Below are 13,404 nucleotides of genomic sequence, written 5' to 3' on the forward strand. Positions count from 1 at the left end.
ATATACAAGCATATCTATATCAACCTATCTGGCTATCTAAATTTACTTTTTTTTTTTTTTTTTTTTTTGAGACGGAGTCTCGCTCTGTCGCCCAGGCTGGAGTGCAGTGGCGCGATCTCGGCTCACTGCAAGCTCCGCCTCCCGGGTTCACGCCATTCTCCTGCCTCAGCCTCCCGAGTAGCTGGGACTACAGGCGCCCGCCACTGCGCCCGGCTAATTTTTTTTTTTTGTATTTTTAGTAGAGACGGGGTTTCACCATGTTAGCCAGGATGGTCTCGATCTCCTGACCTCGTGATCCGCCCGCCTCGGCCTCCCAAAGTGCTGGGATTACAGGCTTGAGCCACCGCGCCCGGCTAAATTTACTTTTTTTTTTGAGACAGAGTCACACTCTCACCCAGGCTGGAATGCTGTGGCATGATCTCAGCTCACTGCACCCTTCACATCCTGGGCTCAAGCAATCCTCGCACCTCAGTGTTGGGACTACAGGTGCATGCCACCACACCTGGCTAATTTTTGTATTTTTTCTATAGAGACAGAGTTTCGCCATGTTGCCCAGGCTGGTCTTGAACTCCTGGACTCAAGTGATCTGCCCGCCTCAGCCTCCCAAAGTGCTGGGATTACAGGCATGAGCCACCTCGCCGGCCTTTCCGCTTTTCTTTTTGTACAATTTGGATCATACATTACATACTGTTGTGTTGTTTGCTCTTTTCATTTAATATATAGTGGATATCTTTCTACTTCAGCATATGACTGGTCTGGAGAGGCCTTCAACCTCATTTGTTAGTGACCTTAAAAATGTACGGCTGGTACTGGGAATATAAACTGAGGTAATCTTTTTTGAGCGATTTGGCAGTTTGTGTCAGATTCTTTTGTTAGTTTTTGACCTGGCAATTCCATTTCTAGGAATTTAGTCTAAAAGTATAAAGAAGAGGGAATGCAGCTGAAGTAGGAAATGGTGATTCCTTAGGTGTCACTCTTCCTCAGGACTCCCCTTGAAGCTGTCTAATCCCTTCCTGTGGGGTTGGGGCAGCAGTCAGAAGACTGCCAACAGATGGCATCTTTTAGGACTTGGAAGAAAAAAAAGTTGCTTGTTTAGCTTGGGTGATTACTTTCATTATCTAAACAGCTTAATAACTGTTTTCTACATTTGGGATAGTTATATTTCTTCCGAATGGAAACTATAATGTGTTTGTATAAGTCAGTCTAGTGAAAGCCTGTAAACCCTGTAAAAAACATGCATGTTGGAATACAGAAGCTCAGAATACTAGCACATCTTTGAGGTACATTAGAGCTTTTAGAATTGTCTAAATAGTTTCTTTTTACCTTAATATGCCTTGTATTGTTTCTGTGGATTTATGCATAGTCGCTTGGTTTCTCCCTCTCCCTCATTTCTTCATCTCCCTCCAGGATAATTTTTATAAACGTGAGGATTTGAAAAAAAGTTTTATTCTCTCTTAAATTGTGGTATAAAACTTAACATTGTTTAGAGAAAGAAAGTTTCATGTTATTTAGTCTCCTTATATTTGGACAGATTGTTGTCTTCTGTGGTGATCAGCAGTTCTGAAAAAGGAAAAAGTTCTGAAAAAATTTTTATAGCATTTCTTGCAATAGATACAGAAGGAAAGTGGTTTTGGCTTTTATTTCCTCAGACTTATAAGAGGACAGGAGAAAGATTGAGATAAAAGAATAGAAAAGACATTTGTTTGAGGCCAAACCATCAACAATTTGGGGAAAAAAATTTATTTTACATTAGATACAATGCTCGTAGCAAATCAAGATAAGCAAAATAAGCCAAGTAGGCCAGGCGCGGTGGCTCACACCTGTAATCCCAGCACTTTGGGAGCCCAAGACAGGTGGATCATTTGAGGTCAGGAGTTCAACACCAGTCTAACCAGCATGGTGAAACCCTGTCTATACTAAAAATACAAAAAGTCGCTGGGCATGGTGGCAGGCACCTGTAATCCCAGCTACTCAGGAGGCTAAGGCAGGAGAATCACTTGAACCTGGGAGGCAGAGGTTGCAGTGTGCCGAAATTGTGCTACTGCACTCCAGCCTGGGCGATAGAGTGAGACTTTCAAAAACAAAAAGAAACAAATTAAGAGTCATCTTTCATTCTATAACCACAAGATTAAATGCCAACATTTTGCTATATATTGTCTAAGGTTTAAAATCTTTTTATCATACTGCTTTGTAATGTACTTTTATTATTTTTTTGAGACAGGGTCTTTCTCTGTCACCCAGTGTAATGTGCTTTAAAAAATTATTTAAAAGTTTATATACAGTACATGAATACATTCAACTTGTGGATTATGAACTTTTTTTTCAGATTCAAATATATCCATTTATATCATTGTTGAAAGTGTGGCTTAAAAATGGCTAATCTGTATCCTTTGTTACTAGTTTGTAATGGCATAAGTATAGAAATTGAGAGTGTTTAGAAACTATTAGAGCAATTGGACATGATCATTTTTTATTTGTAAAATCCAGTAATGAAAGTTACAGGCTGGGCACAGTGGCTTATGTCTATAACCCCAGCACTTTGGGAGGCCAAGGCAGGCGGACTCCATACCCAAGAGTTCGAGATCAGCCTGGGCAACATGGTGAAACCCTGTTTCTACAAAAAGCATGACAATTAACCAGGCATGGTGGTACATGCCTGTAGTCCCAGCTACTCGGGAAGCTGGGGTGGGAGGATCATCTGAGCCTGGGGAGGTCAAGGCTGCAGTGAGCCATGATTGTACCACTGCACTCCAATCTGGGTGAGAGAGCGGGACCCTGTCTCAATAAAAAGGTAAGAAAAAAAAATTACAGGTTTATGTATTTTTGTTGTTTTGTTTTTTGGAATGGAGTTTCACTCTTGTTGCCCAGGCTGGAGTGCAATGGCATGATCTCAGCTCACCGCAACCTCCACCTCCCTGGTTCAAGCGATTCTCCTGCCTCAGCCTCATGAATAGCTGGGATTACAGGCATGCACCACCACGTCTGTCTAATATTGTATTTTCAGTAGAGATGGGGTTTCTCTATGTTGGTCAGGCTGGTCTCAAGAACTCCCAACCTCAGGTGATCTGCCTGCCTTGGCCTCGTAAAGTGCTGGGATTACAGGCGTGAGCCACCATGCCTGGCGGGTTTGTGTATTTTTTATTTCACTTTCATAGTAATTTATTTTTATTGGATTTTTATAAAAGTTGTGGTCCCTGATGGATTGGAATTTTAAGAAAAAAACTCACCCTTTACCACAGATAGTTTGAGATAAACTATATAATTTTTTTTTCTTCTTTTTGGAGACAGAGTCTTGCTCTGTTTTGTAGGTTGGAATGCAGTGGCATGATCTCAGCTCACTGCAGACTCCACCTCCCAGGTTCAAGTGATCACTGTGCCTCAGCCTCTCAGTAGCTGGGATTACAGATGCCTGTTACCACATCCAGCTAACTTTTTTTGGTATTTTTAGTAGAGACAGGGTCTTACCATGTTGGCCAGGCTGGTCTCGAGTTCCTGAACTCAAGTGATCCATCTGCCTGGGCCTCCCAAAGTGCTGGTTATAGGTGTGAGATACTGTTCCCAGATAAACCATATATATATATATATATATATATATATATATATATATATATATATATAATTTTTTTTTTTTTTTTTGAAATGGAGTCTCGCTCTGTCGCCCAGGCTGGATTGCATTGGCACAATCTTGGCTTACTGCAAGCTCCGCCTCCTGGGTTCACGCTATTCTCCTGCCTCAGCCTCCCGAGTAGCTGGGACTATAGGCGCCCGCCAACACGCCTGGCTAATTTTTTGTATTTTTAGTAGAGACGGGGTTTCACCGTGCTAGCCAGGATGGTCTTGATCTCCTGACCTCGTGATCCGCCTGCATTGGCCTCTCAAAGTGCTGGGATTATAGGCGTGAGCCACCGTGCCCAGCTATATAATTTTTAATAGCTACAAATAATTTAGTTATAACTTTGGTGGGCTGTAATTTATTTAACCAGTTCCTTTTGTGGAAAATTTGGGTTTCTTTCTCTTTTCTTTCTTTTTTTAGAGACGGTCTCACTCTGTCACCCAGGCCAGAGAGCAGTGGTGTGATCACACCTCACTGCAGCCTTGAACTCCTGAACTCAAGCAATCCTCCTCCTTTAGCCTCTAGAGTAGGTGGGACCACAGGTGCATGTCGCCACGCCTGGCCAAGTTTTTATTTTTTGTGGAGATGGTGTGTCACTATGTTGCCCAGCCTTTCTTTTCTCTTTTTAGAGACATGGTCTCACTCTGTGGCCCAAGCTGGAGTGCAGTGGCATGATCATAGCTCACTGCAGCCTTGAACTCCTGAGTTCAGGCGATCTTCCCATGTAGGTGAGATAGGTATGAGCCATCACGCCCAGCAGAAATTTGGGTTTCCAGTTAATTATCGTTGTGCATTTGTGTTAGTTATTTATACTCATTTGGGGAAGAATGTACAAGCCTTGAAGTTTCCTGTCTGTATTTTGTTCACCCCAGGTTTCAGCCATGCCACAGAGCTCCGGCAGTCATGGGCCCGCCATAGCAGCAGTTCATAGCAGCCATCATCACCCAACAGCGGTGCAGCCCCATGGAGGCCAGGTGGTCCAGAGTCATGCTCATCCAGCCCCACCAGTTGCACCAGTGCAGGGACAGCAGCAATTTCAGAGGCTGAAGGTGGTATTCAGCTCTTTTTCTTGGGTCAAAAAATTTATCTTTAGCAGGAAATACTGGTTGCAGCTTGTTGGTTTTGGTGGTACAACTTCTAACCTGAGACACTAGCTGTCGAATCACAAGTTTTACTGTTTTTGTTTTGTGAAATTTGCTTATGTTTCCTATCTTGGCATCAGTGCCTGATCCAGAGAAGAATATACTCAAATGTTTGTGGACTGTATGAATGCATGTCACTCAAATGTTATCAGGATTGTGGGGCCATTTTAATACAAAATAAACCTTAAAATTCATTGGTTGCTTCCTTTTGAACTCTCTATTGAGCACATATATCATTGGCTACAGGTTTGTACAGTAAATTGGCCCAGTAATATGTCTTACAGTTCAATCTTTTTAAATTCTTAAAAATTTTTTTTTTTAGTTTTTAGTTTCAGAGATGGGGGTCTCACTATGTTGCCCGGGCTGGTCTCAAACTACTGTCCTCAAGTGATTCTCCCACCTTGGCCTTCGAAAGTGTTGGGATTACGGGTGCGAGCCACTATGCCCAGCTCATGCCTGTAATGTTCTTATTACCTTTATCTTTTTATTCCTGTTTATGAATAGTTGAATTGACTCACATCATCAAGTCCATTCTTAGTAAAATACATGCTCCTTTTTGGGGGGAATCTTTATAAAGTTTAGGGAAAACTGTAACTGTGAATGAATTATCAGTGTTTTCATATTTTCTGCTGAGTATGTGTGGTAGGTTTTCATGCTTTGAAATTCTTTTTTTTTTTTTTTTTTTGAGACGGAGTCTTGCTCTGTCGCCCAGGCTGGAGTGCAGTGGCGCAATCTCAGCTCACTGCAAGCTCCGCCTCCCGGGTTCACGCCATTCTCCTGCCTCAGCCTCTCCGAGTAGCTGGGACTACAGGTGCCCGCCACCACGCCCGGCTAATTTTTTGTATTTTTAGTAGAGACGGGGTTTCACCCTGGTCTCGATCTCCTGACCTTGTGATCCACCCGCCTTGGCCTCCCAAAGTGCTGGGATTACAAGTGTGATCCACCGCGCCCGCGCCCGCGCCCGGCCTTATGCTTTGAAATTCATGAGGCATCCCTGGAGAAGTGAAGCTTGTGTTGCCAGCTAACCTTGTATCTCTGACCACTTGAATGTTACTTTTCAAAATATGTAATTGTTGCAGCAAGTGTTCAGGTTTCAATTTTTCTAGTTTTACATTTATATAAAATTAAGTTCAGGAAATAATAAATGGAGGAACTCTGAAGAGATGTTAAATCTTCATTTGGTTATAGCAACCTACTTATGTTGCTTGCAGGCAGGAATGAGAAATAAACCCTCTAAGGACACATCCATATGCACCAAATAGTTGTTTCTTCTGTTTTCCCTGATACTTACTTTAGTTTTTCTTGATCCCTGCCCTCGTCGGTGGATTCTTGGGAACTTGTTTAATATTGGCCTAAGAGTATTAAATGCTACAAAATATTATAAATCACACAGCAAAGCTATGTGATTTAGAGTAATTTTGTAAAATTTACTCTCTATATTGGCTTACGTAATATTGACTAACACATAGCCTTTTAAAGAGTGCAGATTTTTTAGGCCTGAAGCTTCAATCTGGATTCTGTCTTTGGGAAAATGTGTATAAGGAATATTGATGTTTCCTTTAAAACATTTTCAGTCTCTTGTAGAGTGATGGCTGTGTACCAAAATGTATTATTGCTGCGGGCTTAGCACTTTACTAAGTCTTGAAAATATTTTTTTTTAACTTGGTTGTGTGTGATTTAATTCTGTAGTAACACTATATATTCAGTAGTTATACTTTAATGTTGCAAAATAGCTTATAAACTTGCTTATTAAACTAACAAAAACATATGTATTTCTATAGCCTTTTTCAATCAACCCTATCAAAGCACAACACCAGTTTTTACCCACCTTCCTCACAGGACGCTTTGGTATAAGTATATGGATTATGTTTTGTTTGCTTTACGGAAACTGGCAAGGAAACAAGGAAGGGTTTTGGATTTGGGGTTATAGAGTGAGTCATGGATAGAGTTAGGATTTCTTGCTGTGTTCTTTTAGTCACAAGCTCTTGACTATATTCCTACATAAAATAACTTGTTGAATTTCCTTTCTAATGAGGAGAGGTAAAATGCTTCTTGTACCTCCATGTAACTCAGTATTCCCACAATGCCTGTCATTTTTGGATCAGTCTTAAATGCATTACAAGCATTTGAGTCAACTTCAATAAATCATTTATATTCTACAATAATGTAGGCCAGGCATGGTGGCTTACACCTGTAATCCATGCACTTTGGGAGGCCAAGGTGGGTGGATCACCTGAGGTCAGGAGTTCAAGACCAGCCTGACCAATGTGATGAAACCATGCCTCTACTAAAAATACAAAATGAGTCAGGTGTGGTGGCGCATGCCTGTAATCCCAGCTACTCAGGAGGCTGAGGCAGGAGAATCGTTTGAACCCAGGAGGCAGAGATTGCAGTGAGCCGAGATCATACCACTGCACTCAAGTCTGGGCGACAAGAGTGAAACTCCGTCTCAGAAAAAACAAACAAAAGAAACGTTCAGTGAGAGTGCTTACACATTATTTCAAGCCTCAACATTGTCTGTTTTTTTTTTTTTTTTTGTCTTTGGTAGATTGGTGGTGACAAGAAGGGATTTGAACGATTTGAGGCATGTTTGGTGTTATTTAGTTATTGAATGTCAGCAGCAGTGATATTTGGTACATATTTAGCAGGTTATCTTTACATTTGCTTGTGTTTTTCTCTCCAGCAAGATTGTAGACTTCAGGAGATTCAGGGCCTTAATAGTACCCCTGCTGAAGTGAGCTAAGAAACTTTATCAGCAGAGTCTAAGAGTCTCCCCAAGTGCTTCCTTAAATCTGTAGCTTCTAAATAACTACATCCAAGTTTTTTTTTTTTTTAAGTTGTGCTTCCTAGAACTGTATACGTGCATTTATAGAGAGTTTATATAAGAGTTGGACTATGCTTTAGGTGATGAGAGAATTTCCTCACTATTTTTACATGTAGGTGTCTTATTTATTATATGAGTGTCATGCAGAGTTTTTAAAGCATAGGATTATTCTATAAGTTTTATTTTACTTTTTTTTTTTTTTTTGAGACAGAGTCTCACTCTGTTGCCCAGGCTGTAGTGCAGTGGTGCCATCTCAACTCACTGCACCCTCCCCCACCTGGGTTCAAGTGATTCTCATGCCTTAGTCTCCCAAATAGCTGGGATTGCAGGCATGCATCACCACGCCTAATTTTTGTATTTTTTTTTTTTTTACTAGGACAGGGTTTGCCATCTTAGCCAGGCTGCTCTCAAACTCCTGGCCTCAAGGGATCCACCCTCCTCGGCCTCCCAGAATACTAGGATTACAGGCATGAGCCACCGCACCCGGCCTATAACTAATTTTTAAAGAGTGGTTTGCTGTGACTTCAGTACCTTTTTGTTTCAGACATACACATATCACACATAATTGCTTTCTTTTGGGTTTCTGTACTTTTTCCCTCTCTGCAGTAGTTACCTTATACCATACCATGTCTTATTGATAACTGTTCTTTTGTTGTGTAATGATCCATGCTATTCTTAAATATCTTCCAAAGTCTTGGTTTCTTTTGCAAACTTAATACATTTTGTGTTCACTTAAGTTGGTCATTAATGAAACATTTTAGTATGGAAAGTTCAGAATATGAATTAAAATAGTCCATTGAATTTCAGCAGAAATTGTCATGATATTTGTATAGAAAAACTAACCATCAAACAAGTGGGTATTGACCAAGTATACAATCTGATTTCTAGCAACACTGAAACACTGATTAACCACAGCCATAATGTAAGTCTGAAGAACTCTTAAAGAGCCATTTGTCTCGGGGCCGGGCGCCGTGGCTCACGCCTGTAATCCTAGCACTTTAAGAGGCTGAGGTGGGCAGATCATGAGGTCAGGAGATCAAGACCATCCTGGCTAACACGGTGAAACCCCGTCTCTACTAAAAATACAAAAAAAATTAGCCGGGCATGGTGGCGGGCGCCTGTAGTCCAGCTACTTGGGAGGCTGAGGCAGGAGAATGGCGTGAACCCAGGAGGCAGAGCTTGCAGTGAGCTGAGATCGCACCACTGCATTCCAGCCTGGGCGATAGAGCAAGACTCCATCTAAAAAAAAAAAAAACAGCCATTTGTCTCAATCCATTAGTGCTGCTATAACAAAATACCTGAGACTGTATAAATAATAGAAGTTTATTTCTCGAAGTTCTGGGGGCTAGGAAGTCTAAAATCAAGGTGCTGGCCGGGTGCAGTGGCTCACGCCTATAATCCCAGCACTTAGGGAGGCTGAGGCGGGCAGATCATTTGAGGTCAGGAGTTCAAGACCAGCCTGGCCAACGTGGTAAAACTACTGAAGATACAAAAAAATGAGCCAGGCATGGTGGCATGCACCTGTAATCCCAGCTACTCTGGATGCTGAGGCACGAGAATCGCTTGAACTCAGGAGGCAGAAGTTGCAGTGAGCCGAATTTGTGCCACTGCACTCCAGCCTGGGTGACAGAGTGAGACCATGTCTCAAAATAAATAGGCCACGCTCAGTGGCTTACGCCTGTACTCCCAGCACGTTGGGAGGCCGAGATGGGTGGATCACGAGGTCAGGAGATCGAGACCAGCCTGCCCAACATGGTGAAACCCCATCTCTACTAATAATACAAAAATTAGCCAGGCGTGGTGGCAGGCGCCTATAATCCCAGCTACTGGAGAGGCTGAGGCAGGAGAATCGCTTGAACCCGGGAGGCGGAGGTTGCATTGAGCTGAGATTGCGCCTTTGCACTCCAGCCTGGGAGACAAGAGCAAGACTTCATCTCAAAAAAAATAATAATAATAAAATAAAATCAAGGTGCCAGTTGGTTTGGTGTCTGGTGAGGGCCTGAACTCTGTTTTTCGAGATGGTCCCTGAGTGTGTGTCCTCACACTGGAAGGGAGAAGGGCCGAAGGGACTAACACTGGTTCACTCCAGCCCTTTTATAAGGTCCCTAATCCCATTCATGAGGGCTGTACAATCACTTTCTGAAGGCCTCACTTCTTAATATCATCATATCGGTGATTAAGTTTCGATGTAAGAATTTTGCGGGACACATTTCAGACCACAGCACCAGTTAGATTGACTTGAATGTAAATGTTCCATTTTGCAACAAATCGAAAGACTTATCTACGCCTGGCCAGGTGTGGTGGCTCACACCTGTAATCCCAGCACATTGGGAGGCTGAGGCGGGCGTATCAGTTGAGGTCAGGAGTTCAAGACCAGCCTGGCCAACATAGTGAAATCTCATCTCTACTAAAAATACAAAAAAATTAGTTGGATGTAGTGACATGCGCCTGGAATCCCAGCTACTCAGGAGGCTGAGACAGGAGATATCACTTGAACCCAGGAGGCAGAAGTTGCAGTGACCCGAGATTGCACCATTATACTCCAGTCTGGGAGACAAAACGAGACTCCCATCTCGAAAAAGAAAAAGACTGGCTTAAATCACATCAAATGTTTCTTTCTGAAATTTCTTAAACCTGATATTTTGTACAATTTTAAATATTTAGGCTTCAATTAAACCACCAAAATAAAACTTAACATATCTCAGAGTAAATAGGAAACACCTAGTGGGGATTTCTTTTGGGTATCTCTGTCCTAAATCAGACTCATAGCTTAGCCTTTCCAACCTGTTCTTCTTTGTAATAGGTCACTTTTTTTTCTCCCCAAGCCAAACTGTATCCAGCTTTAAAGATACTTTCCATAAACAGTCATGGTATTTCAGGCAGAACATGGACAATCCTTAACAATGGGCTACCAAAAAAAACAAAAAGCCACTATAAAACCCAGTGAAGTCTCATGTGATGCTCTGAACAGGGAAAGTTTAGAGTGAAGGTTGACACTTCACATTTAGCATGTTGTTTAACAACTTTTCACAAGCCGACCCTGATTTTCAGGAAGTGAAATGAAAATGGCAGGACTTATCTGAAGATCCACAGTCTAGAAAAGGAACCACTGCTCTCTCTTTTGAGGGCTGCCATTTTAGTGGCATCACTGGAAAGTTTGACTGCCTGACACACTGGTAACCAATTATTGGGGGTTAGGTCCCAACAGGTATCTGGGTAAAAGGGAGTTAGGTCTGTGAAGGTGGGAAGGGAGAACAGGATGTAAAAATGAATTTGTTTTTCCATCCCACAAGGTGTTTGTGCCAAGGTGGCCATGTGTGTCAAAAGTCAGGGAATCTAGGCTGGGTGTGTGGTTCACGCCTGTAATCCCAGGACTTTGGGAGGCTGAGGCTGGCGGATCACTTGTGGTCAGGAGTTCGAGACCAGCCTGGCTAATGTGGTGAAATCCCGTCTGTACTAAAAATACAAAAATTAGCCGGGCATGGTGGCGGGTGCCTGTAACCCCAGCTACTTAGGAGGCCAAGGCAAGAGAATCACTTGAACCTGGGAGGCAGAGGTTACAGTGAGCCAAGATCACACCACTGCACTCCAGCCTGGGCAACAATAGCAAAACTCTGTCTCTAAATAAATAAGTAAATAAAGTCAGGGAATTTCTTCTATAAGTCAAGAGGAAGTCTCTCAAAACTAGAAGGGAAAGGTGTTTTCCCCACGTCAGTCCAGCTTCAAAGACATTCTATTAGTCACCTGTGATCCTTCCCACCAAAACAACAATGAAGTGTTCTGTGTGCTGTAACAACACTGCTTTAGAAAAAGCAAAACAAAATTCTGCATTTTTATAAAGCTTGATTTCAACAATGGTATTTCAAAATTTACAAACTTCGTAACTTTATAGTTCAAACTTTACAGTTACCAGAAGTACACAGTTACCAAAAATGCACACTTTTCACTTGGCATCTCCAGCACCTTCAGCTTTCTGTGCCTGGTCTGTTTTGGCATCTCCATTTCCTGCAAGGTTATTCTCCTCCCTGCCAGTGTCAGCATTTTCCTTTTTCCCTTTGGGTACCTCCTCTCTCTCCTTTGCAGGGGACTTTTTTTTTTTTTTTTCTGAGACCGAGTTTCACTCTTGTTGCCCAGGCTGGTGTGCAATGGCATGATCTCGACTCACCGCAACCACCGCCTCCTGGGTTCAAGTGATTCCCCTGCCTCAGCCTCCCGAGTAGCTGGCATTACAGACATGCACCACCACGCCTGGCTAATTTTTGTGTTTTTAGTAGAGATGGGTTTCTCCATGTTGATCAGGCTGGTGTCGAACTCCTGGCCTCAGATGATCCTCCTGCCTCTGCCTCCGAAGGTGCTGGAATTACAGATGTCAGCCACCGCGCCTGGCCTGCAGCCTTTTTAGGGTTGGGCTCTGGCTTTGGAGGAGTAGGTTTAGCATACAACGTTGCAGATCTTCTCTGGGTTGTTCTTCACCTTGGCTCTATCTCCTTTAGCATCCCCTTCAGGCTTTCTCTTGGGCGTGGTGGTGATGTGGAAGGATGTAAGCACTGGGTGCGGGATGCAGTGGCATGCGGGCTTTGATCAGTCTGAGAGTCACTCTTGCCTCTTCTTCCTCACAGTGCTCTGTGGCAGATCACTTTTGAATGCTGGCTCTCCCTTAGCTCCTCTATTCAGTCAGTTCCCCAATCCTGTCACTTCTACGACCCAAAAAGCTTTTTTATCCGTGCAGTTCTCTCTGTTGTTCTGGGCCAATACTATAATTCAAGCCACTGTTTTCACATGAGTTGTCCAGTTATTCCTGTAGCATACCTCGTCTTCCTTTCAGAATCTAGATCCTACTTTTTTTTCTATCTCATCTTGTTACTTTTCCTTCCAGTGCTCGTCTTCACTACAGATCCTCCAGCCAAACTAAACTGTTTTCAGATTTCTAAATATCCCATATCGTATCCTGTCTAGGATTTTGCCCATGCTGCCGCCTTTGATTTTGTTCAGTGGTCTTCACTTTTGCTAGCTTATACTCATCTTAGGTCTTAGTTTATACATTACCTCCTAGGGGAGCCTCACTTTTTTTGGTGGGGAAGATGTGTCCTTCCCATGTCATCTCCAGGCATTGAGTGATTACCGGGTTACCCACTGTGTTATGATTCCTGACTACATACAAACAAATGTCTATAGACGAGGGGCTACAAATTATTTGTCATTGAATCCTTGGTACTCACATTGGCTCTGGCATGTTGCAGTTTAGTAGATACTTGTGAAATGAATTAATAAATGACGTATCATTGTAATTATTCTTCACTGATCATTCTGTTCAAAATTTTCCAAGGCAAGGCTACAGATTTTATGAGTTGATTATTATTTTAAGCTTGAGTTTATTATTGGTATCCATACTAACTTTTAAGTATATATTTAATATATTTTTATTTCATTTACCGCATTAAGCATACTTAGGCATAAATAATTTGTTTTTTTTTTTTTTTGTAATTGTGAGCTTACTTTCTTTTTATAACCTTGATATTTATCCCTGCCTCAGGTGGAGGATGCGCTATCTTATCTTGACCAGGTGAAGCTGCAGTTTGGTAGTCAGCCTCAGGTCTACAATGATTTCCTTGACATCATGAAGGAATTTAAATCTCAGAGGTAAAAGATGTGTGATTGTACTCAAGCTTTGTATCTGGCATATTGATTTTGGAAGGAAGAGGATATAGTTTATTTACTGGAAGATAAAGGATGCTTCTTTTTGCGGCTGAATTTTCAAAATCATGCCTTTATTTTATGCATTCCTTTATTGATGGAAATTATGGCCACTAGACTTTTTTATCCCT

The 13,404-nt window shown here is 42.2% G+C and overlaps 1 protein-coding gene across 11 annotated transcripts in view; it reads left to right on the forward strand.

The window, feature by feature from the left end:
• The window catches only part of SIN3A (SIN3 transcription regulator family member A), an 83,230-nt gene that overhangs the window by 25,613 nt on the left and 44,213 nt on the right, over positions 1–13,404 (forward strand). For 10 of the 11 annotated variants that reach the window (XM_055277698.2, XM_055277699.2, XM_055277704.2 and 7 more), the window contains exons 3-4: positions 4,486–4,662; positions 13,113–13,219. In XM_055277698.2, the coding sequence (XP_055133673.1) occupies positions 4,486–4,662; positions 13,113–13,219 (284 nt within the window). Of the gene's footprint in view, positions 1–4,485; positions 4,663–13,112; positions 13,220–13,404 lie in introns of those variants that run through there. The other variant, XM_063638689.1, reaches the window with a different exon arrangement.

The sequence above is a fragment of the Symphalangus syndactylus genome, chromosome 5 (assembly GCF_028878055.3).
Source record: "Symphalangus syndactylus isolate Jambi chromosome 5, NHGRI_mSymSyn1-v2.1_pri, whole genome shotgun sequence".
Classification (NCBI taxonomy): Eukaryota; Metazoa; Chordata; class Mammalia; order Primates; family Hylobatidae; genus Symphalangus; species Symphalangus syndactylus.